This window comes from Pavona decussata, unplaced genomic scaffold, assembly GCF_977016875.1.
Source record: "Pavona decussata unplaced genomic scaffold, jaPavDecu1.1 SCAFFOLD_133, whole genome shotgun sequence".
Classification (NCBI taxonomy): domain Eukaryota; kingdom Metazoa; phylum Cnidaria; class Anthozoa; order Scleractinia; family Agariciidae; genus Pavona; species Pavona decussata.
This window is the reverse complement of record NW_028145546.1, coordinates 3,449,014-3,472,777: the sequence shown is the minus strand read 5'-3', so window position 1 is coordinate 3,472,777 and position 23,764 is coordinate 3,449,014. Positions and strand designations below refer to the sequence as shown.

The 23,764-nt window shown below is 40.2% G+C and overlaps 3 protein-coding genes across 4 annotated transcripts in view; 1 reads left to right on the top strand and 2 right to left on the bottom strand.

Annotated features, from left to right (window-relative positions):
- Positions 1–461: 461 nt before the first annotated feature.
- Positions 462–10,199, bottom strand: LOC146468286 (transcription initiation factor IIA subunit 1-like). Its single transcript, XM_085125022.1, has 9 exons — positions 10,042–10,199; positions 9,862–9,963; positions 9,051–9,186; positions 8,440–8,552; positions 7,234–7,309; positions 5,795–6,027; positions 5,232–5,372; positions 4,418–4,513; positions 462–3,198 (listed from the first exon to the last, which is right to left on the bottom strand). The coding sequence occupies exons 1-9, from the start codon at positions 10,060–10,062 to the stop codon at positions 3,091–3,093; spliced, it is 1,026 nt and encodes a 341-aa protein (XP_084981148.1). The 5' UTR covers positions 10,063–10,199; the 3' UTR covers positions 462–3,090.
- Positions 10,200–11,364: 1,165 nt separating this feature from the next.
- Positions 11,365–19,023, top strand: LOC146468285 (bone morphogenetic protein 2-like). Its single transcript, XM_085125124.1, has 2 exons — positions 11,365–11,778; positions 14,665–19,023. The coding sequence occupies exons 1-2, from the start codon at positions 11,478–11,480 to the stop codon at positions 15,441–15,443; spliced, it is 1,080 nt and encodes a 359-aa protein (XP_084981250.1). The 5' UTR covers positions 11,365–11,477; the 3' UTR covers positions 15,444–19,023.
- Positions 16,966–23,764, bottom strand: part of LOC146468284 (C-myc promoter-binding protein-like) — a 26,349-nt gene continuing 19,550 nt past the window's right edge. The window contains exons 34-40 of one of the 2 annotated variants that reach the window (XR_014867608.1): positions 23,556–23,648; positions 22,860–22,971; positions 22,066–22,111; positions 21,331–21,441; positions 20,673–20,737; positions 19,571–20,538; positions 16,966–19,527 (exon numbers count right to left, since the gene is read on the bottom strand). Coding sequence is in view for 1 of the 2 variants with exons in the window: in XM_085125121.1 (XP_084981247.1) it covers positions 20,357–20,538; positions 20,673–20,737; positions 21,331–21,441; positions 22,066–22,111; positions 22,860–22,971; positions 23,556–23,648 (609 nt within the window). In the remaining variant the exon portion in view is untranslated. Of the gene's footprint in view, positions 20,539–20,672; positions 20,738–21,330; positions 21,442–22,065; positions 22,112–22,859; positions 22,972–23,555; positions 23,649–23,764 lie in introns of both variants that reach the window. The other variant, XM_085125121.1, reaches the window with a different exon arrangement.

Here is a 23,764-nt window from a genome sequence, read left to right as displayed (position 1 = left end):
TCCTCCCACTCGGGAATACCACCAAGTCGTTCACTGACTTTACCTCCCCCTCCCACCCCAGTTGACTCGATTTTGGCGCGAATTTCACCAATGAAATTCAAAAGTGCAAACGTTTGTGGGATGGCTACGATATTAGAACGCGTTGCACTGAAGAGTTCTTCGTGCTGTACAAGATTTTTGCTTATTTCTAGATTTAGCAGACAATACTTTTATTTTAAACGTAGTTGCTTACTTTTTTTGTTAAATACCTCACTGATAGATGTATAGATTTTCGTATTTTAACATCAAACGTTTTGTATTTTGCATTATTTTGTTTTAGTAAGTGAGCATTGTGTGCAGATAGCACGCAGCGCTTCAGAATCTTTCATTGGATCTGTGTATCACACAGCTTTAGTGTTTTAGAGCTTTTTAGGGTTACGGTCCATTCTTTCTGTTTTTTGTTTGTTTGTTTGTTGTTGTTGTTGTTGTTGTTGTTTGCGTCATGTAGGCCACCTTTGATATACGGTGTAAACTATTTAGTTGTTGTGTAATTCAGTCTTGGTCGCACCGGTCGACTTGGGATCTCATCCTTTCAAATTTGCATGCCTCGGCAACACCTTTATAAGCCGTTGCAATGTTTTTTTTCAAGACCGGTGCAGGATCCAAAATTGGAATGCGAATCTTGCATGGATAGAAAGCCTGGAATTGGCCCATATTGCATGAATCAACAAGCGTAGAAGTTTTGGTTATGATTCCAAATTGTATCGATAGAGTAACATAGTAACCTAACTTAATGACTACAGGGCTTTGGGGAATAAACGAAAGAAAAAAGTGAAGGTTCGGGAAAGAGAATTATCGAGAAACCCTTTTTTTTTTCTCTGAAGCCTTGAGCTCACGCTACGGTTTTTACGGTTTGTTAAAACACATCGATATCATAGTCGCGGTATATCTGTTTCATTTAGGAATTTTTTGCTGTGTTATTTGGACGAATCTCTCAGTTGAGAGAAATGGAAGTTGCATGCATTTAAAACAAAAATATGATCCAAAAAATTGTAATTCTTACTTTAATTTTAGAGACAAGTGCGTCCACTTTGAATTAATTGCATTTTTATAATTTTGTTTTCTTATAACAGTCGTGATAGTAAAGACGAAAATTCGCGCTCGTAAAATCAGCTTGAAGTGCGGGAAAAGTGATTTGAATCCATTGGAGATTGGTTATGGTTGTCAGGAAAACAGTCGCGGAGTGGCTGTCATTTCCAGGAAAACACTGGTCTGTTTTCTTATTGGTTAACGCGATTGTTGTTAACCAATCACAGCGTGTAGTAAAGCAAAACCAAAGCAAACGCGAAAATAACGTTTGACACAGCAAGATTGTTCGCTTGCATAGACACTCCAGAAATTTCAGCTGGAAAACAACTAGTCCATAGCGGTTGGAAGACAAACAACACTAACCTCTGTACATCTGAGTGTCTCTCTTCTTCCTTTGCCAATTAAGTGCGCTGGAGAGGAATTGAAAATGCTGGCCACCATCTTCGTTTCCGATTGGTAGGAAACTTATCTCGTACCCAGACCTCACTGATGGTTTGGAAATGTGAAAACGTCTGCCTGATCGTGGAAGATCTGGGTACGAGATTAGTTGGAAACGAAAATCTGTGCCATTAAAGAGGGGTCTGTGCAAATAGTGAATTTCCTAAATCACGACTTTACTCACGACAGTTATTCAGAAACGTTCCTTTGTAATGCAAGGCTTTACGAGACGATCTCTAAATAGGTTAATGATGAAAGGCTGATTCTCGTGCTGAAAGGCAACTGAACATACGCCTGTAGCGGGCCGGTGTTCGCTGAAAGTGAGGTGTTTCAAGGCGTGCGGCTCAAACGGCTTTGAAGTGTGTCATAATTTCAGGCAAACCTTACTGTTCAACGTAAAGGTTTAGCCATGTCAAAACCCGCTACGGTGCGTGATTTCTGTTGTCAGTTGCGTTTGAGAATTCTTGATTAAAATTATTGGTATCAATCGTACGCTTCAGAATACATGATTGTACATAGTTTCGAAATTTTCTGACACAATAAAGAATAGCTTTCAGTTAAAAACAGTGTTGTTATATTTTGCTGATTGAACATCTCATGCAAACCCCGACTTTCAGTAAATGGGGAAACAATTCACTTATTTTGTGCAAGTGAGTTGAAGTTTGGGTCTGGTGCCCAATGTACGCCTGCGGGCTGACCAAATGCAATTTTAAAACAATACTACATTTTACGTTGTGTGTCTACTTGAGGCTTTCAATTTTATTGGTCAATTACAACTGTACTTTAAACAATGTTATTACTATTTTCCGTTCCATGAATTGCGTTAGGATTTGTAGATGCGCGTTTTCTTCGCTTACATTTTACGCCCAGCCTGGAATGCAAATTTCGATTCTCTATGTAATCGTTTTCGCTATTCATGGTATTTTCAGTACCAAGGCTTGCACACCTAGTAACTAAACTCAAACCGATTTTTGTTTGTCTCACAATCTTTCTTCTAAAGATTACGTGACCAAAAATAAAGAAACATTAATTAAATCAAAGCAGCCGGTTGGTGCTGGTAATGACTAATCGATTTAATTCGCCCATCTGGGGATGGTACTTTGATGTGCCTTCTTTGACAAGTCAAAAAAGGGTGGATCATCCCAACGCGTGACTAAAAAGTTCTTAAACTTTCCAAACAGTAAGTGTCCTACTTTATTTCAGGAAGTTTTATTTCATATCATAACGTTTTCCCCGACGCCAAGCATTTCAGAGCTGGAAGATAATTGGTGAGAGAGGTACTGTAGGTTTTCAAGACAATATTTTTGTCTACAGTGAGTATGGAAGGCGTATGTAATTATGTCGCGTTTTCTTCTTCAATACGCCGGAGAATAACAATGTTGACTACGTGGACATAATTTATAACGTTTACATTTAGTCTAATGGGAACATTCTCTTGTGTGTCAATTGTAGAAATGAACACTTTAGTATAAGCAATACATGCTTTTGTATGTTCACTTTTGAATCATCCGCCTTTCTTAGTATTTTTACATTTATGATCTTCTTCTTTTTCTTTTTCAATATTTAATGTCCTCTGGTTTTGTGCTACCACTCAGCTTCACCATTGGCCTTTTGGAACACATAATCTCTTCCTCGAAGGTTCATGATTCCATCTTTCAAATGAAACTTCCATTTGTTTCTGCTGCGAGCAATCTAAAGAAGACAAACAAATAAGTAGAAGGAAATAACAATAATTTATAGATGAATAGTTTGCCCACTACTTGTTTGCAACGGCTTCAAAACCATTTATAAAAAATCAAAAATAAGTAACCCATGTCGCGTGTTATTGGTAACTGCTGTAGAGAAAGTGTAGAAACAATAATACTGATACGATATACAAAACTTAAAACAAACGCACTTAATGTTATTACGTTAAAGAGAACAAATAAGCTTGTTGAGATAAATACGTCTTTAGTTTATTCTTGAAGGAGTTGACACTTGAGAGATTTAAATCTTTTGGAACTTCATTCCATAGTTTCGGGCCAGCCACAGAACTGAAACCCCTATCACTATAAGTTTAGTTCTTGCTCAGGTAAAGTTAAAAGTTCCTGAGAATAAGATCGGCGCGAGCGGACACAAGTTCGTTTATTGAGAAGAGCGAATATGTTGCAAGGGGCTAAGCCAATTGGTCTCTTGTATACAAGCAACAGAATCTTAATCCCTGTACACACGGCTACCATCTACCGCTATCATCACCAACCACAACTATGCTTATGGGTGCCCAGCCCCACCAGCGCGCTGCCCAGGCCGCCAGAGGTTTATATTCTCCTAGTGATACACGCATATCACAGACAAAGCCGCGGCCATAAACACGGTTAAACTTCACTCTTAATTTCTGGCAAACGGACCTCTGGCGCTAGGGTAACAGTACAATATGCACAGCTTAGCTGTCTCAAAATACGCACTACATCATCAATGAAGGCCAGGCTTCCAAGATTCATGTCAGACTGTGACCAATGGAAGCCAATCGTTTCTGCCACCAGTCTTGACCTCGCCGGAGGTGACTGGCAACGATTGCGACAGCGGCCCGTCCCCTAGTTGGAAAGAGGTGTGAAGTAAAGTGTCTTGTTTAAGAACACAACTCTTAGCTAAGACCAGCTTACAAGAATGAAGTTGATAGCTGTCTTTTTTCAGTCAGTGAGACAGGCATACAGTCAAACCCTGTTATCACGGACAACGTTGGGACCAGAAAAAGTGTCCATATTACAGAGTGTACTTATTAAGCGGGTTAATTTTAAGGAAAATGTATGGAGCGGGACCAAGATAATAAAATTAAAATTTTATCCGTAGCTACACAGATGACATTCAGATGTACATCACTCTACGTATACAAGAAAGGAATCAGTAAGTAAGAGCCAACATGATAATTTACCTTATCAAACTGGCACACAACAACATTCTCTGTATCAAAAAGATCAGTTGGGTCATCCTCAGAAACATCATCATCTGTATTGAGAGGATCCTCATCCTATTTACCAAATAACAATTAACTATTATTCCATAAATGCGCATCGAATATGAGATGACAGATAGCCAATGAGGTGCCTAAAGCTAAGTTGGCTGTAATGGCAGCTTTATACAAACTCTATCGGGTTTAGTTCATCTGAATCAGTATGACAGCATGTCTGTTCTTTACGAAAGCCAAATAGTTGACCACAACATTCTAGACTTTGAAAAGGTAAGAATTTTATTAAAAAGGAATCCAAGTACACACAGTCCAACACTTTCCTTTTTCCCTAAAGTTGTCAGAAAACCTTTACTCACATCGTACATGAAAACGAGACTGTAAGCCCAGCTCCTGAAAAAGGGGGGGGGGGGGGGGGGGAGAAGAGGTGCGGGGTGCATTTGGCAGCCTACGACCAACAAAGCTCAAATTTCCCTGGCTAGCTAGACACAGACACAGGAATTGCAACATGAGCAACCACATTAGGTTGGCGTTATCATACGTCAAACACAATTACCGGTATGAATTTTTCTTGGAAACAATAACAAGTTATAATTTAATATTTATACTGCGCAAAATACATGTAAATATGATCAAATGCACATGACACAGCCATCTTGCAAAAATCCTCAAACTTTCTTCTTAGGGATAGGGGCAGGGACAAAATTGGGAAAGATGATTTCAAAAGAATGTATAACTAATAAACTTATGCTAAATATTCCCAAGTTTCATGATAACTTACCTCTACACTTGGTTCTTCTAATCCATCTTCCTTTGATTTGTCTTTACTTGTATCATCGTCATCATCATCATCCTCATCATCATCATCTTCACTGTCGCTATCATTAGCTCCGTCCACTTGAATGACATGAACCCCTGACGGCTGAAATAACAAAAATATAAGGATTTGTATGGGGTTTATATAAATACATGTATTGATTGAAGGATATAGAAATAAAGTAAATCCAACAATAAAAATGTCATGCTGTCCTTCCAAGGTGAAGTAGTTGCTGGCTCTGGGAACATTTTGCTGATTTGTGTTTGAGCGAGATTTTTACATACTGTACCCATTCCTTATCCTTCCCCCTCTTTAGTGAACGAAGGGCACAGGAAAGTACAACTCTTGCTACAAGACACATTAAATCAACAAAATAGCTGCATAGACAGCACAAATACCAAACCATTTTTTAGATGTTCTTGTCTCTGCTTCGTAGATTTCAAATGAAAATAGCTCACCTACAAGTTTTAACAAATTATCCGCAAAATTTGTAGAAAGAAATTTATGCCAACAATGTGCATACTAACCTGTTTTTCACCTGGCTGTAACTGTGTCATTTGAATAACTCTAGGCTGACTAGCTCCAACTGCTGATGGTTGAGTGCTGCGGATTACCTGCGTGTTTCCAGCAGCTGTTGGTTGATGTTGCATTGTGCGGATGCTTTGGTACTGAGTTGTGCCAAGCTGCGAAGGATTGAGAATTTGTTGCTGAAGGTTGCCCAGTTGTTGTGTTGTTTGTATTGTCCTGACGGTGGGATAAGCTGTTTGACACAAATTCAATAAGTTAAGTAAAATGAATTGCACCTGAACATTTTTATGTCACCAGTTTACGTAAAATTAATTTTCACTTCAAGTTACTAGAAATTCACAAGAAAACCACACAATCCTTATATAAACACCTTGTAATGTCTAGAGGCAGATTAAATGTTTGTAACATTGCAAGAGCTCTAAAGTTGAAGTGGGACAGATATTTCATCAAAAAGTCCCTGAACCTTTAGTCTCCTACGCAGCTGTTCTTAGTGTCATCACGCGTCACGCAACGCTTCTCCCCATAAACGGCTGCTGTAAACCGAACAACGTTCCTTTCCCTTTGTGTTTGCAGTCTAACCAACGAACCACTCACAAATTCACAATGGAGACACAAGTCAGCTCTAAGAACATAATACTTGTCTTTCAATCACGAAGCGACTGAGCCGAAAACAACTGCAAGAGGCCAAAGCTCTTGAAAGCAAGAGACAACATTGATGAACTTTGTAAAGACGTGGATCTGTTACTCTCATATACGTGATAAACAAACATCCTGCAATCTCATTGCAGAAAAGCATGAAATCACGAGTTACAAAATCCACGGATCCCATGTCTTCATAGATAGCATTTATTTAGTGCTGTGTGATATCTTGCAGTTGATCCGAGCCGGTAAACTTAAACACATGCCACAGACTCTAGGACACCCAATGACATATGAAAAACTTCTCCTAACGGCTCAGAATGATCATTAAGGAAACCTCCATTCAGTATATTTGAGTTTTTCCCTTCATGATCAAGGAGAGCTAAGGTACCGTTGAAGGCTTTATTACAAATCTATTTGCGAACTGCAGGAGTCGCATTGGCCCGTCAACACTTTTTAACACACCATTTAGTTTGCTTTATCAGTATAAACTAGGCTGTGATTGGAAGAGACACGGAGCTGAAAACTTGGCGCGAAGGGCTTCCAGAAAATGGAAGCTTGAACCTGATTGGTGAATTATCGGGAAAGGAATGTGGTTCGGTTTACAGCAGCCGTTTGTGGGGAGGAGTGTTGCGTGACGACACTAAGAACGGCTGCGTAGGAGACTACTGAATCTTCAGCTTCCACTGTGTGAGCTTATATCAATTTACTGGCAATGCAAATTGTCCAAGCAAGAACATTGTTGCTACCAACGGGAAACAAAGTGGAAATTAAAACTCTAAACAGTGAATAAACTCACCATGAGATGTAGTCCCTTGCTGAATTTGTGTTAAGTTTCCAGGAATTGCCATTGTCGCTGCTGAAGCTGCTGCAGTCTGTACATTGACAATATTGGAAGTAACTGCTTTTGCTTAATTTCTAAGCATTCGTTTGTAGCCAAGTTATTCGATGATTATTTCCTCACCCTTTTCTCTTTCTTTACACTCTCTTGGCGTTTCTTTTTCCATCTTGGTTATATGTACCTCTTTACCATGCCAAATTTTCACAATAAAGGCTTACTAAGCGGCCTCATTCATGCCACATTCTACAACTAAGATTTTTTTATTCTTTCCCCTCAGCAAGATTGAGCTTACTGAATAGTTCAGGGTCATTGTCTCCTACCTTTTGAGACATTTCATAAGTTTTGTATTATTAAGTTTAATTTTAAAAATTGTTTGGAGCCTTTGGAGTGGTTGGCTTTGGAAGGCAAAAAAAAAGTATCTCCATTTGGTGTTAAGGTGGATTAAATACCCCAGACTTCCAGCTTCAAGAGCATACAGTGTACACCTCCCCACTGCGTAACTCACACACACACACCTTATTGAATGGTGACCAATTTTAAGAAGAAGACGACACTTATTTAATCATTATCTTTGAGTGTCAAACCATCTGGCACCCATGGCACAAGGATTTTAACAGCCAAACGACTTCGGACTGCCAAAAAAGATATGCGAAGGAGCTGGGAACACCCTGAATTATTTTTTCCATTGTATTTTCTCCTTCCATTTCACGCAAAATTGCTGCTGGTTCAATCAGCAGGGATTCATGAATTTGCTGATTCTCCACAAGCATTTTAATACAACTCTTCCCTCAACAAAATACAAAGTCTATACATCAATTTTGTGTTCATGTTATCGAATAGTGAGCTTGGACTGCCAGTGTATTACCTGGTATATTACCTGTTAAAGCCTGAATTTTTTCATGCTTTCTTTTTGCAACTGCTTAAGTTGCATAAAATAACTGCAATGATTATTCACTTATTCATTCTTTCTTCTGCAGTTCAAATGTATGAATATTCATACATTCAATTTCAGAAAAACAGAAAACCAAAGAAAATTTCTCTGCCCTGTCAGGGACTCAAACCCCTCACACAAGTGACAGCACTTGATAATAATTATCCTAATGATTTCTACCATTTAATTAATTATTAATAATTATTGATAATAATTATCCTAATGATTCCTACCATTTGCCCAAGCGCATGAGCGTGAGCTGATGGGTACATTATGGCTGTCTGTCCACTGGCAGCTTGCTGTGGTGTCACAGCTTCTGGAACTCTCACAGCTGGAGCAATACTAACTGGAGAAACAAACAACTGGTTTAAATGCTACACACACAACAACACTACTACTGCTGCTTCTGCCACAGCCAGGCACAAGGTTAGAGTGTCTATACCTACAGGATGCTCAATTTTCAATTTCTAGTCTAAAACCTAGAGGTACTGTAATATTGATGGCAAGCTGGAAAATCATGTATCAAAAACCCAACTCTACCACAACAATGAAAATAGCTGTAAGTTCTTTTATATTATATAAAGTAACAAAGGAATTCACCATTTTCATCTCAAAGAGTCTGAAATTGACAGCAAAAACAGTTTAGTATGGCATCAGCTTGAAGCTATATGTAGTTTATTCTTGTTAAGTACAAAAGTATACAGCAGAATAATTTTATTTTAATCATGTTGCACTAAAGAGCTAAGATTCTCATTCCAATGTGAACATGGAACAAAAGTACAAATTAAAATTTAACAAAGAAAAACTAAACAAATACTGTACAATTACATCATTAACAACCAACCTTGGTGTGATTCTCTCTGCATAGTTGGTTGTTGTGGTGGAATGTGTGGGTACACATATTGCTGACGAGTAGCTTGTTGTCCCTCTGCAGGCATCCCGTCTACAGCTCGGGATTGAAGGAGTTTACTCTCCCAGATCTGCATGGGATAATTAACACAAACAACTGACAAAGAGAACATAATGAATTATAACTGCTATATTGAGAGCATTTCAGGTACTCTCTCACCCCTCCCTCCTTATTTCATTGATTCGCCCCAGCACTCCTGGAACGCATGTCTACTCGGCTTTCCTTTGTCGGTTTTCATAATCCACGGTAGTTTACCCGAAACTTATCACGCATTTCGAAACAGGACGAATTGTAGTGTTGCCTTCGTCGCCATTCAAGATACTAGTTAAGTACTTCTTTTCTTTAAGTTTAACAATGTTTTCCTCGACGTATTTTCCACTCAGACGCACACAACTTTTTACACTTTATTAATTTCTAAAGGGATTCGATTGAACAAAGGAACACTTGATCAGCTTTTAAATAAAAGAACATAGGCCAGACAGAAAGTACATTCTGGCAATGCTTTCAAACTTTTTGCGATGCCCTTAATCTCTAGCTATCAAAAGACCCGTTTTAGACAAAAGCTACAATCTCAAACACTTCAACAAACTCTGGTTTTTCCGCACTGCGCCACTTTGCCAAGACCTTACCAAGGCTGCCATGAATAAGCTTAAGCTTACATTTTTGCATTCACGAACGCTAAAACAAGAAACAGACAAAAGATTGCTCCCAGTTTGTTAGCTTATTTCATTACTAACACTCTTACCTGTTTGAGTTCTTGAAGAACTTGCTCATCTACGCCTTCATTTAAGAAGCTTTCTCGCACGTTTTTTATCACATCTTCGATCACCCCACGGTACAGCTTTGGCTGGAAGAAAATGGCTCATTACACCGATTTCCCACATTTTTTTGCCAAAGACACGTGAAATGTCACCGGTCAACTTACCACCACGTTTGAAGTTGCCATTTTCAGCGCTAAAGCGCTGCTCCCTATCTTTCGCTTGGCGCTGGGCTTTCGAAAAAGCCACCTTCTTGTTCGAGGCGAGGGACTTATATACCAACAACAATGCCGCCAATAGGGGGGTTGCTTTATTGCTTCGGATTCTTGCCCTATAAGGGTTTAACTGCAGCTTGCAAGGGACTGCGGCCTGGGAACGAGGTCACATGGTACACGATTCTAAATTAGGCCTTATAGTCAGGCAAGCTAAATTCAGACCACCAGCTAGGATTATTTTTGCGATTTATCTAACAATGGAATTGTTTGTCCATGAGCTTGTAACATTGCGAAAACTATGGAATTTTTCATAAGATTCAGCGCGTTTTTTCAAAGTTTTGTTTCGCTCGGGAGACATTGAGATTCTCGGGATTTCCCTCGACCGCATGTGTAGGCCGGCCAACCGATCTTTGATATTACGTGGTGTCCTGTGTCGACTGCATGATCCAACCGTACAGATCTTTAATAAAAGTGAGGTTCCCTGTATCAACCGCATGTGTAGCGAGGTAAAAACAACGGATTTTTAACATTGTGAGGTATTCTGTGTCGACAACCGATCTTTAATATTATGAGGTATCCTGTGTCAGTCTCTTTGCCTATTGCCGTCTTTTTCCAAGATAGAGGATGGCATGATGGCCCAGAAAAGGACAGATTAATTGGCGAACATTGGCCGATAGAGCAAGTCTTCTTTCTGACTAGGCTATGAGGAAAAAAGAACTTTCGTGAGCTCATTTCCTTGGTTTTGTTTTTCTTTATTCTTCTGTCATGATTAGGTAGTTCAATTCCCTTGCTAGATACCCTTCGATAGGTAGGTTATCACAACATCCGTTACTGAGCTACTATTTCCCATAAGAATTCAAACAAAAAAGAAGTAACCTAGTCGGAGATCATGCAGGCAGATAAAAGATGTCCAATTTTACCTGACGTAATCGTGAAGTCTGTCGGGGGGTGGGGAGGGGGGAGGGGGGGGGGGTAGAAGAAGCCCGGGTAAAGAGGAGTTATTTCACAGAAATTGTTAAGGGATCTCGGCTTGTTTTTTGATCGGGTTTGTTGCTGATCTCTTTAGAGTTGGCACTGTAACTGTACTACAAGTTTTATTGAGCACATAAATCGCCATCGTGTTTATAATGTAACAAACACTGCGATAGTTTAAACTGTGAACAGTACTCAGTGGAATTAAAGTGTTCCCTAAACGGTTTTGCAGTTTCCTGTATCCCCCACCCCCCCCCCCACCCCCTCCTGGTTTATACAAAGCCTGCAATTTTTTTATGACTCTCAAATAACGAGATAAAATCCCCTCACCCGATAACTGTTTGCCAGATCGAAGGTAAAGTCCGACACTGTACTTTCTCCCCTCTTCAGTCCGGTCCGAAGTCAGAGATTTAGAAATGGCGATCGCCTTGGTATCACTCTTTCTTCTCACGCTTCTTCTGTTTCACGGAGCCGCGCTCGCTACTAGCGCCGCTTTCTCTCGTCAAAAAGCCTCTGCCGGTGACGGAGGCCTGTTGAATAAGCTTGGGAGAAAACAGGGAGCGTTTCGCTCGCCATCTGAGAACACCACGGCTTCGAAGGATATACAGACTTCGGACTACATGGTAAAACTGTATCTTAAGCTCGCAAAACCGAGCGGAGAGGTTATTAATCCCAAGGCTGTCAAAGGAAACCTCGTTTATGGCTTCACTGATCAAGGTGAGCTGATTTGTTCTTGACTGAGGTACTGAATGGATGTCGATTGTTAAAATTATGTTGGCACGGTCGCATCCTCTTGGGTGTAGCCACCAGGAATCAAAAGTTACATCTAGGACCTATTACAGTCAGAATGACTTTTGTTCAATCGTACTCTGACTTAGTTCCCATCCGAGAAATTTTGTTGCGAATAACTTCAGACTAAAGAATTCGCTCATTACCTTTTTAATATTTCTCTTTAAATGAATTATTTAGAAAACAGTTGAAAATACAACTCCGGAAAACTTTTCGATTTCATACTGTGAAGCAGAATCAAAGTAAAATTATACTCCAATATCCTCTTTTCCTCATTTATTTTTTCCTCCTTTACACGATTTTTTCCATCACCGATCGCGACTGAGCGCAGGAAAAATATGCGTTTCTGGTTTGTGACCTGTATCTTGCCTTCTTGGGTTCAAAACCGCGATTTGGTAGAAGTCTTCTTGCCCCACCCGAGAGAAACACCTCACTTTACAGTCTGTGTTGTGGGCCTAACTTGAGTGTGAGATGGCTAATATGCGAGCCTGCGAGCCCGGACCTCCTTTGTGCGAGCTGGAGCCCCTGATATTTCCCGCCAAAAATGGACATAGTGCCCTTTGATTCGCGCGAAGGCTTTTTAAAAAAACATGAAGTTAGGAAAAAATACAAAAATATGGCAAAATGAATAAAAACAGTGGTTCGCAGGCTCCCACTACCCGCCGGCCGGGAAGAAACATGCGCCCTCGAAAAATAACTGGCAACAACAACTGGTATTCTACACAGTATCTAGCCTGATTCTAAGACGGTCCAGGTCGTTCGCGGCCACACACTCTCGAAGGGAAGGGAGAGAGTGTGTGGCCGCGAGCGACCTGGACCGTCTGAGAATCAGGTTACACGGTATTCGGCCCGTATCAAATCCAGCCCACAACGGTGGAAAGCAAGCTTCCCTTCCAGGACGGATTTTGTGCTCTTTAAAACACAAAAGCTCTTTTTGCAACAACTTCCCATTTCTTTGATGTGCTAAACTCGTTATCTATAGATTGACCTGTGTCCACGTTGAAAGTCAAGTTTAAGACACAAAATTTAACTGTTTGCGTTTTACGAAACAAAAAGAAAACAAAAAAATAACAAACAATAGACAAACACGCATTATATACTTTTCCTTTCAAAACATTTAACCATAAACAATCCTGTGAAACGTTTCCTGTTTTTTTCTGGCGGTGTTTTCAAGATAACCGACAAGAATTTCTGTATCACGGCATGGTGCCAAAGTCCTCTTGCTTCTAGCTGTTTTGTCTCCAGTGTGTTTCGATTAAACAAAAAAAACCAAATACATGTATCAAATTTGATCAAAATTCTCATTCATTGAAGCCAATTGTTTTACCTTGGGAAGGGTGAAAATAAGTAACAACCAGATCAATTCGGCGCAAGTTATTTCAGCAATCCGAATTACTGCTGTTAGGACTCGGAACAATAAAATGCACACCTTTAGAAAGAACACTAAGCAAAAAGTTAGGTTGTTGTAAGTTCTCCCCCAGTCGTTTACACGTTCAAAAGAAGACGCCCTCCAAAGACTTGAAACACTAGATTTGCCTGGGCCAAGTCTTTTATCTAAGTGTACTGCTGTTCGAAATTTCTATCTGCAGTTATTTCCGATGGGTGACATGTAACTGAAAACGTTTTAGTGATGTATATGAGGGAAGTGATCAAAACTACTATACTCGAACAGGACCCACCAAGCCACAAAATAGATTGTGGCCTCTGTCTGCACCCTCCTTCCTCAACCTCAAAAGATGGTGTCTTTATCGCATAGCCACCCCTCTATCCAGCAGTAGAAAATGATACTGAGATTCAAACCTCACTTTTCTTGTTTTTCTAGCAATGCTGACTCTTGGTAGCTGAATATTTTGTGTCAATTCAAATTTTTAATACCAATAAAATTTTTTCGGTAATGTTCATGAGGTAGGTGGTGTCTTCGATAACCCCCTACCCCAGACAAGGTGGGTCCTCTTCGAACAAACTTGTTATGACCTCAATATACAATTATTCCATCAGCGAGCATTGGATATTTAACAATTTTCCCGCGAAATCGCGCGGAACGTCACCTAATACTAAACCGAGCCGTAGGCTGTTGGCTAAAATCAGGGGATATTCTACAAGATTGAGCAGATAATTCTTTTATTGTTTATCGGTTCTAGTAGTTTTGTTTGTACGCTCAGAAATTCAATCGCGCTGCGAATACATCTTTGTGGAGAGTTGGTTTTGTCATTAAGTACACTAGCTCGCCGCTTGTAAATCACTCCAATGTTAGGCGTTCTCAGGTAGCTACCTCTGATATAACGAAGAACCAATCGGTGTATTAAGAGGGTGGGTTTTACGGGCTCTGTGAAGCTGAGATGAACCTATTCCGTTAAAAGACAGAACGATGGAATGGTGGAACGGCGGATTGGCGGAATACATCTCAGTAATCTTAAAAACGCAGAATGGTATGATGAAAACAGAATAAATCGAGAACTGTTTCACGTTTACCATATTTTAGGAATAACTGATTGATCTCGATGTTCTGATGTACTTTAATCTAGAGTTATTAATGTAATTTATTGACCTGTGACATTTCAGTTTAATTTATTCATTTTAAATTTTGTAGCCATTTTCTAACGGAGATATTAGCGCCTATATGCGAATCTTCAATCCGAGTTTAAGTAAAATTTAAGACGACGACGACGACGATAATGATGATGACAGGATGATGATGATGATGTTTGTTTACACCTACAGAACTAAAGTATTTTCCCTCCGTTAGTGTTTTAGTTGGCTCCAGTAATGATGATGATGATTGTTTATACCTTTTTCCTTCCGTTAATGTTTTAGGTGGCTCCAGTGATCGCATTTTGAAATTTAACGTCTCCATCCCAAGGCAAAAACATGTGAATTTCGCTGAGCTGGGTTTGTACAAGATTCCCTCCGCGTTTCAAACACCTCCGAACTCCACTATAACAATTCATATCGTTGACATCTACAGCGGCATTCAGATAGCATCCCAGCGGGTTGCCACGAAAACCATCGATTGGATAAGCTTTGCCATACCACGACGCATCATCCACCGCTGGAACCGCAATCCACTAAGTAACGCAGGCATTTTTGTGAAAGTCAACGAACGGAACATGTCTAATGCGGTTCGGTTTGCTACGCGACAGACAAACGCGACTTTTCAGCCAATCTTGGTTGTTCACTGCATTGATTCATGGTCCCTTTTTTCTAAGGGAGGTGTTTTTCCATCTGGGATAAAGCCAGTGCATCGCATCACCCGGTCAGTCCACGCCAGCCATGCAGGTAAATGCCAAATTCACAATCTGACCGTCTACTTTAAAGATTTGGGATGGGATAAGTGGGTTATCGCCCCCAAGATGTACTCTGCGAACTACTGTGCGGGGACATGCTTGGATCTTTATGACACCAAGCGAATGAGCCATCACGCCTTTGTTCAGCTTCTTGTGCACCAGAGAAACTCCAGTTATGCGCATGCTCCCTGCTGTGCACCTAGCCACATGTCCTCAATCTCCATATTGTACATTGGTGAACCGGGAGAGAGCAACTTTGTTCTGAAGACAATGAAAAATTTCGTCGTAAGGTCTTGTGTTTGCCGTTAGAAAGGAAAGACCAGCCACAAAGTTTAACGGGAAACAGTTTTTGAACCACAGACTAACCAGATTTTGATTTTAGAGAGGGATTGAGACAGTAGGAATCACAGGACAGCCAACCAGCATTAGTGCAGAGTACAGAGACTAGCTCGGGGTGAAATCGTTCCTGGCTTCTAGAGAAAACCGGCAGACTAATCAGATGGAAAGTAGAAAACATAGGAAGGACAGATTCTGATTGGCTTTAGTGAATGTAATAAAACTGGCAATGACTAGACATGTAAGACAACCAGTTTACAGTAAAATTCAGTTTTAGATTCAACGGACAATTTGAGTTGACTTTTCTCCTTCTTTCTTTCTTTTCTTTTTGATTTTTTTGTGTGGTGGGTGAAGCTTAATACATGCGGTCGAACCTGTATTAAGCGGTCAGCCTTAGGGAATGGTTAAGTGATATTAGACTTCTGTTCAGAACTAGCACGTAGGTTTTAAACTTTGTTGGGTCGACAACAAAAAGAGTTCAAAACATCGTGTCGCGCTAAACAGTCTATTAACAGCTGGCTTAGAATATCGAAAGGTTATTTGTGTATTATTTTACAGTCGGCATCTATTTTTCGGAGAGGCTTACATTCGGAATTTTCTGAATACCTTGGTGTTGCTTTTATTAGAACAAATTAGCTAATGGCACCTCTGCGATTGCTCAAGGCACAGGCGAGGGACTGACAAGGGCATTGAACTCCACCCGCGCTGGAATGTTTATGTTGTAACGAGACATTCACGTTTGATGAATTTAAACACAAGTAAGTCGGGCACACTTCTCAATGAAACTCCATGACTAGCAGTTCTTCTGTTTCTAAAAGCAGCATCTATCAAAGAAAATCGACATTGCGTTTGAGAAACGTTCCTTGATTTCAGTATTTTTCTTTTCGGCGAGACCAGGTCATACCCCTATACCTCCAATCGCCGCACAAGCATAGGACAGTTGCCAACTCCTTCGATTCCTCAACCCAACCTCCCTCCTCTAAATCTCAACATTTCAAACAAAATGGTGTAATTAATTGGAGATAATTTATTTTCCCGAACATTTTCCCTTTTCTTACTTTTCATAATTGATGAAGATGTGACTTAAACATTGCTAGTTTGTTTCAATCAAAACCTTGACTCGGTTAAAATGTGAACTACTAATTGAACTCTTGAAAAGGCTAACCTGCCAAGTCCGAAAATAAAGAAGCCAGCAGGACTGAGTCGAGTGTTTTAGGCTATGAGGAAGTCTTCAATGTTTGCCAGGTTACAAAAAGATAAAAAATAAACATGCATGAAACCTTGACATGGGCCGGACTTTCTTTCCCTGTCGCGTCCCAAGGGGCATTGCAGTTCGTCAGCAAAGCGCGCTAAAACAGGAAGCGCATAGAACGATAGGCAACTGGGAGCTTCCACCCTTGGATGTCTGGTCAGCCGTCAGTTATGACAGGCCAAGAACCAATGATATTCAAGGATCTGATTTTGCATGAGTGCGCTATTAACAACAAACCCATACTAAAAAGCAAGACGTTTTTATTGCTTACTAACACGAGCGTTCACAGTAATTTCACCGATAAAAGCGCTGTACAATTTCTCTTTAAAAACATTGACCTGATTGTATTATGTACACTGATTTATAATATAGCGGCAATTTTAAGCAGTAAATGATATCTCACAATTAGACCGCTAGCTCATTGGCGAAAAATTTTCCCACGCACCTGACCAGGAGAATTCTACTCTGAAGAATTTAAAAAGCGAGAGGCGATACTCATGCGCAACTATTCCCCCCCCCCCCCCCCTATAGTGAGTCTTGTATACCGTAACCACGAAAGAAGGTCCATCCCCCTGTACTCTTCCACACAACTCTTACTTGGATCGTCACGCACCATTCTGGGGATGTTGCGTGACGCACCAAAAACGGATGTGGAGAAAACATTTTCTGTCTTCATTCAGACCATAACTACAACAAGCACACACCAAGTGCTATTTTGCTCTTTTGGGTTGGGCCAAATACCCAAGTTTTTTTCGTTGTTTTTTTCAGTCATTTGCACAATTTCCCAGGGAAATAATTTGAACATGAAGTACAAGCTTCCGGATTGCAAACCAGATCTACAATGTACAAAGTGTTCTACAAAAACAAACAGTCCCGCAGAAGACGGTTACTTAGCAACGCGATTGACAGAAAAGCAATCAGCGCAGGTTCAGTTATTCTTGAATAAAAAGTTTGAAGATCTCGTACCAGTTCCCTGACACGGCGCGTGGGATTTAAACCTTTCCACTATTAAAAGTACCTAGCTTTACATTTAGCTTACAGGTTATAACTAAGTTATGCAATATGCCAGTGAATTTCATATCACAGGTTAGAAGCCACCAAGAAATTTTTATTTCAATAGTCAAACTAATCATATCACTGACGGGCTAACATCAGAAAACCAACAAGTGATGATGCAAGACAGAATAAAAGCGATATTATCCTGGGACAGAAACACGTGTATATCAGTTGTTCACATGTACGGAAATCACTGTTCACATTTTATGTAACACAAAATCAAAACGCCCAATCAATGAGAGATCTAGGTTAGTCATAGCTGAAACAATGCTGGGATAAAAAAAAATTCTTCGAGGCCTCTAACATAATAAAATCACTAATGTATTAAAGAACTAAAAGCTATACTCTAACATCGCATTACAAATGAATCATAATCGGGCTATAAGCAGTCGAGTGAGAAGAACTTGCCAGGTTGCGTCGTGTTTTCACGCGGCAGATTTTTTTTTTTTTTAAACAGCGTACTCACATGTTCTTATCATTCGGCTATTCCCCGAGCGAAAGGCTACCGAAAGGAGAGATTTCCCTGCCTCGTCCCAGGCTTCTTTTATTTGTCGAACGTGGCCGGTGCGCATGGTGTGGTGGGACTCTCCATCAATCCCCGCGCCCCCAATCCGAGAAATGTGTTACGCCTGGTGACAAGGCAAGGATTTCCCATAGTCTACACTTGTCAAGAGAAGGTTGCGGACTTAAAGACCGCTAACACAAAAGAATCATTACCGTATTTCCTTAATTTTAGCCTCCCTATCGAATAAGCCCCCAGTGTTATTTAGACAGAAGATGAGAGAGAACTTTCTGCCACTTTTCACCGATACTAAGGTGAGAAATCATTTTGGCAGAAACGAGAGCTGTGGATAGCCAGCTGCAGATACTCATTTATTTCAGAAATTTTCGAGAAAAAAAAAACATTCGCTCGGAAATCTAGGAAATCCAGGAATTCCAGGTGGTGAATAGCAAATACTGACGGGAGGTTTTCACAGCCAAACAGGGGACGGGAAATGTATTATCCACTGTCTTGGTAAATACAAATTTGAAATAGTCTGTGCGACAAGAAAAGAATGAATTTAGGCCACATTTACTTCCACCGCCAATAATTGTATTACAATTGAAGCCAATTCATTGACGCTAAAATGGCAAAAAATAATGTAAAAATAACTCTCGAGGTGCTTGTTCGAGGAAATACGGCATTTTCTGGTAAAAGTCAATGAAATGATTTCTTTTTCCAAGTGAATGAAAATTCAAAAAATTCAAGAAAATTACTTTTCATGGATATAAATATATTAGTAGCTTTCACTTTTCATCTGTAAAAATATTGCTCATGCAATCAATGAATAATTTTTTGATCTCCCGAAAACTGATCGAAAAATAATTTACTCCTAAAGGTATTTTCTTGCCACGACTGCTTTTCATTCAAAGCTTTCAGTAAATAAGCTGAGCTAAAGGTAATTTTTAATGCGATCCTTTAAGGAAAAAGCAGATGAATAGACGATTGAACTATCAATTTGAAATGAAGGAGAATTCATAGTTTCATAGCGCACTACCTGTCATTTGAAATGCAAATTAAGCTGGCTTTTATAGTTTTGAACGATAAATACTTTGCTTTTTTTAAAACCTACAAAACTGACCAATCATAGGAAAGATGCAATATTTTCACCCAGTCAGGTTCAAATTAAAATGCACGTGATTTGGCTCACGCGCCTTTTCCCCTCGCTTACCACTAATCAATTCTTTTTATACTTCAGTTTGAGCTGACTGGTATATTCCCCGCATGCGTATTAATTACGAACACTCGGACAGAAAAATCGCCATTTCGGCAATAAAAGTAAAAACGTCTATACCATGCTACCACTAATTTTACGAAAGACGCGGTGGCTTCCGATGTATTACACGTCAAACTCGTGAGCTCTGTCACTTGATATTTCTACTCACTAAGTTGAGAAGGTAAGTAGATTTTGTTATCGCCAATTTTAGAGACCAACCAAATGTGATGATGAATAGGTGTCTTCAAACCGGGTGGACTAACGAAGACTTCAGGCTTAAACACACAATGATGAAAGTCACTTCAAGCTAGTCAAAGGATCAGTATCACCTTCTTTTAGTGTCCATTTGAATAGCCAAAAAATATATTTGCATGGATGTGAACGTAAAACTAATGGGGTAGTTTTGTTAACAATAAATCTACTAGTGCACAGAAACTAGTATTATTCATCTCCGACTGTGGATGGCTAAGATGGAAATGGATTGCAACAATATTTTTCACGTTCCTTCTGTGTATTTTGGAAAATTTGTTGAAAAAATGAGTATAGTTTATTCTTCCTAGGAGAAATCAATTCATATTTTCCTCCCGATCTGTTAGCGAAGAGGTTCTCGATTAACGTTTTGAGCAGTTTTAACCAACATACAGCAAAATCTCCGCGACAGTGCACCTTTAAGAGCAGACACCAACTTCGCTACATTCATTTTCAACCTCGGGGGATCTTCGGCCAGAGAATTACAAATAAATTGGTAGTCCACCGCCATTACCACATCCCGCGCAACCTACCATCACGTGCAAGAGTTTCATAACTGGCTTCCAAGCTTCTCACGTGAAGGCGTTGACGAGGTACTGCGGAAGCCTGGGCTGGAGGGTTGGTGGGTCAAATGTGCGCCTGCAGTACACGGCTCTGGTCGGCGGATTTTTGTCTTCTGGACACAGTAAATCTGAGTGGTTCTTGGACTCAAACATGCGCTTGTATGCACGTCTGTATTCTCTGTCAAAGGCATCTACGAGAAAAATAAAGGATAAAATCAAATCAAACAGACACATTGAGAGAAAACGCCACAGCAGACAGAAGCTAGTTTAGAACTGTTTCTCTTGTATTGCAAAGTGTAACCTTGATGCTAGAATGATCACTCACCCACATCAATGTTTTCGGCACCACAAGCAGTTAGCGACAGGAACAACAATTCTCGATAAACACTCCTGAAAGAGAGAAAGAACATATCCACCAAATAATAATTATCAGATCAACAAAATCGAACAGCTTCGTAAATCCACTCTAGGTATACCATCAGTGGTTAGTTAGCGTTGTCTGGAGAAGTCAACAAGCTCGGAACTAACCAGCAAGATAATCGGTTTTACTTTACTGCCCTTTACACCGGGAGTGTTCTTTGTTCTATCTACAATTAATGCTCCGGGCTGTTTTTACTTTCCCCGCCTCTTTTTCAAAAGCAGCATGCTTTTGACGCGTGTTACAAGCATTATAATAATTGCGTCAATAATTAATAGACAAACAAATGACTAAAGGAGGCAAGCATCACATTAGAGTCCAGAAAATTTGGTCCATTAACAGCTCGCTTTGGAAAATGGTAGCAGCCTGAAGAGGGCGCGTATTCAACTATAGGATCGTTGGTGGGAACACAAAGCACGCACTACTGAGTGACGCGTGAAAGCTAACAAAATTTTGTGCTCCTACTGACGCGCACATGGGGTTCATCGGGGGGCACGCTGAGAATGCTCCCAACTGGGCCATAGTTGTACACGAGCCTACTCTCGCGCCAGTCTCTCTCTCATACCATCTTGCATTTGGATTGATGTTCTTTTGTCGGTTCCGTTCCTCCAACAGAATAATAGTTGGGTTTACAACATCGTTCTCCTGAACATGAGCTACAACAGACTGCATGACACTGCAAGAAAACGATAAATAATGGATAAGTGCGGGATAAAATGAGCCCTGGAAGCCATAGGTCTTTCATTAACATAAAAAAGTTAGTTAACGGAAACAGCGAATGAAAAAAGTAGCCACGTGATCATAATTTTCCCGCCATTTTCTACGTTTGACCGGCTGTCGTTTGCAGCTTCAACACCAGAAGAACTTACGTTTCGCTTGAACCCTTTAATTCCTAATATCAAAGAACAAATTCTCCTTTCTTGTCCCCATACTTTACTTATAAAAGTATCGTGGAGAAGTTATTAAAAAAAAAAGAGAATTCACCTTGGGTGATCATATCATTAATTCCCATGACCTCAGGGTTTGAGTTAGCATTGATAATTACAAGGAGAAATTTGATTCCGATCACTGTTAGGGCTCAAAGGGTTAAGGGGGTTATGCCACCTTACATAAGGCAGACGCCTTGTTTTATCATCTCAATGGCTAAAAATAATCCTAATTTAAAGTTGGTTCTGTGAACGAAAGCGGACTGAAGTCTGAGTCTACCACAGTTAAAAACTCTTGCACTGGTTTAACCTCTCTGTGTGTTGTCTTCAACTGGTCTCGTGCGTTTGAATCTGCTCAACATTTCTCATCTTACCTTCTCGTTGTGAGGCCCTTGTCCATCAGAGAACCCTGCTGATCCGCTAAAATACAAACACAACACGTGAATCATTTGGCAGATGTATCGTGGGACGGTACTTCATTGTTTCATTATCAATACCAAACTGATCACAAATGTAAGTAACACGATCGGGTGAATCAAAAAGAACTTGAATCAAATATAGGAAAATGACGTCACGCACGGCTGAACGACCGCGAGTAAGCCACGATTGGTATTGGATTGAACTCCAATTGGCTGAGAAAGTGGCACGCGTTTTGCTTACCTGTCGAAACACGTAGTAAAGCAAAATCAAAAAGCGAAATTAATCAATTGTATGGAAAGCTCTTCTCTTTAATGTTGAGGCATTAAAGGTTTCGACTGTTTCTTACAGTCTTCTTCAGCAATATATACTGTCTTCAGTATATTGAAGACTGAAGACAGCATTTGCTGAAGAAGACTGTGAGAAACAGTCGAAAGCGTCAATGGTTCGACATTAGTAGACCTTGAGAGAAGAGTTTTCCATACGAAAGTGTTTAAGAATCTAAGGTCAAGAATAAGCATTCACAGTATTACGAAATTACTGAGTTTGACACTCAATAGAGAACCGACCAATGTGGAAATTCTACCTAAATGCAACTAACTGACAAATGAAACCACCCCTAGGCTGATTGCTCTTGGCCTCTAGAGCTATTTGTACAAAGGCCCCGGCAGCCAGGAGAGACCAAAGTCGGCTGTATTTGCACCTGATAAAGTGCTTCTTAAAATCCCCGCTGCAGTGTCATAACACCCACCTGGCGCATTCCAGAGGACATATAGTGGTACCATGTCGTACTCCTCCCTGTCTCCGTCCCATGAAGTGGACACAAGGACCTGGGTACCAAGTCCTGAGATGCTGCGCCGCTCCTGTCACGTGATCAATCAAGAGTCAGCATTTCACACATGAGAATATGCGCAAACATTGCACATTAGCAGCTTGCACGGTTTACTCACGGGTAAAGTGTTGTAAAATACCTACCCCTATACTGAAATGTACTGGGATGATTTGTCACTATCTCTACTACTTTGAAACTATGAATAAAATCCTGAAAAGTGCGACCACACAAATGAAAGATATTCTGCAATACTTTCCTGTGGTACTTTTTAGCACTGTGCAAAGTTTTTGTCACTTTCGAGCATGTCTATCAGTTCTAAATTGTGGCCTATTAAATGAAAGCTATTGAGATTACTTTCTCATGAATTCAGCGTGATGCTGGACAAACTTTTCGATTCGCATCACTATCCAATCCAAATGAGCAACCAACAGCACTCCAAAGGTTTTCTGTAAAATACAACACTAGACAAACCAGTTGCCTTTAACACAAAGGAAACTGATAGTTTTAGGGAGTTTACTTACTCCTTTTTCGATCTTCAGAGAAAAGTATAAAGGCCCAACATGAAATAACTTGTAGGAATCAAGTCACAAGTGTTAACTGAATCCTGTTTCTCACCTCGAACTTGTCAGGCCTCTCATTGCTGGGGTAGGTGGACAACACGTGACTTGCCAAGTGCGAGGGAAGATCAAGGCGTTTGAAATACCACACCTGCAAATAAGATGAAACAGCCGAGATTTGTAGAAAAAAAAGTAAGTGGTACAAGAGCATATTTGGTTGGCCTCACACGACTACCTTTGTTCGTTTTACTTGGACCTTGTACTCTT

What these genes read in the sequence shown, in the direction of transcription:
- LOC146468286 (XM_085125022.1), bottom strand. Translation starts at nt 10,062, where the DNA reads ATGGCAACTTCAAACGTGGTG. An exon ending in CTCATGCGCTTGGGCAAATG is followed by an intron (nt 7,310 to 8,439) that starts GTAGGAATCATT and finishes GTCAATGTACAG; the next exon opens with ACTGCAGCAGCTTCAGCAGC. An exon ending in GCAAGGGACTACATCTCATG is followed by an intron (nt 6,028 to 7,233) that starts GTGAGTTTATTC and finishes TGTGTCAAACAG; the next exon opens with CTTATCCCACCGTCAGGACA.
- LOC146468285 (XM_085125124.1), top strand. Translation starts at nt 11,478, where the DNA reads ATGGCGATCGCCTTGGTATCACTCTTTCTTCTCACGCTTCTTCTGTTT. An exon ending in TTATGGCTTCACTGATCAAG is followed by an intron (nt 11,779 to 14,664) that starts GTGAGCTGATTT and finishes TTAATGTTTTAG; the next exon opens with GTGGCTCCAGTGATCGCATT.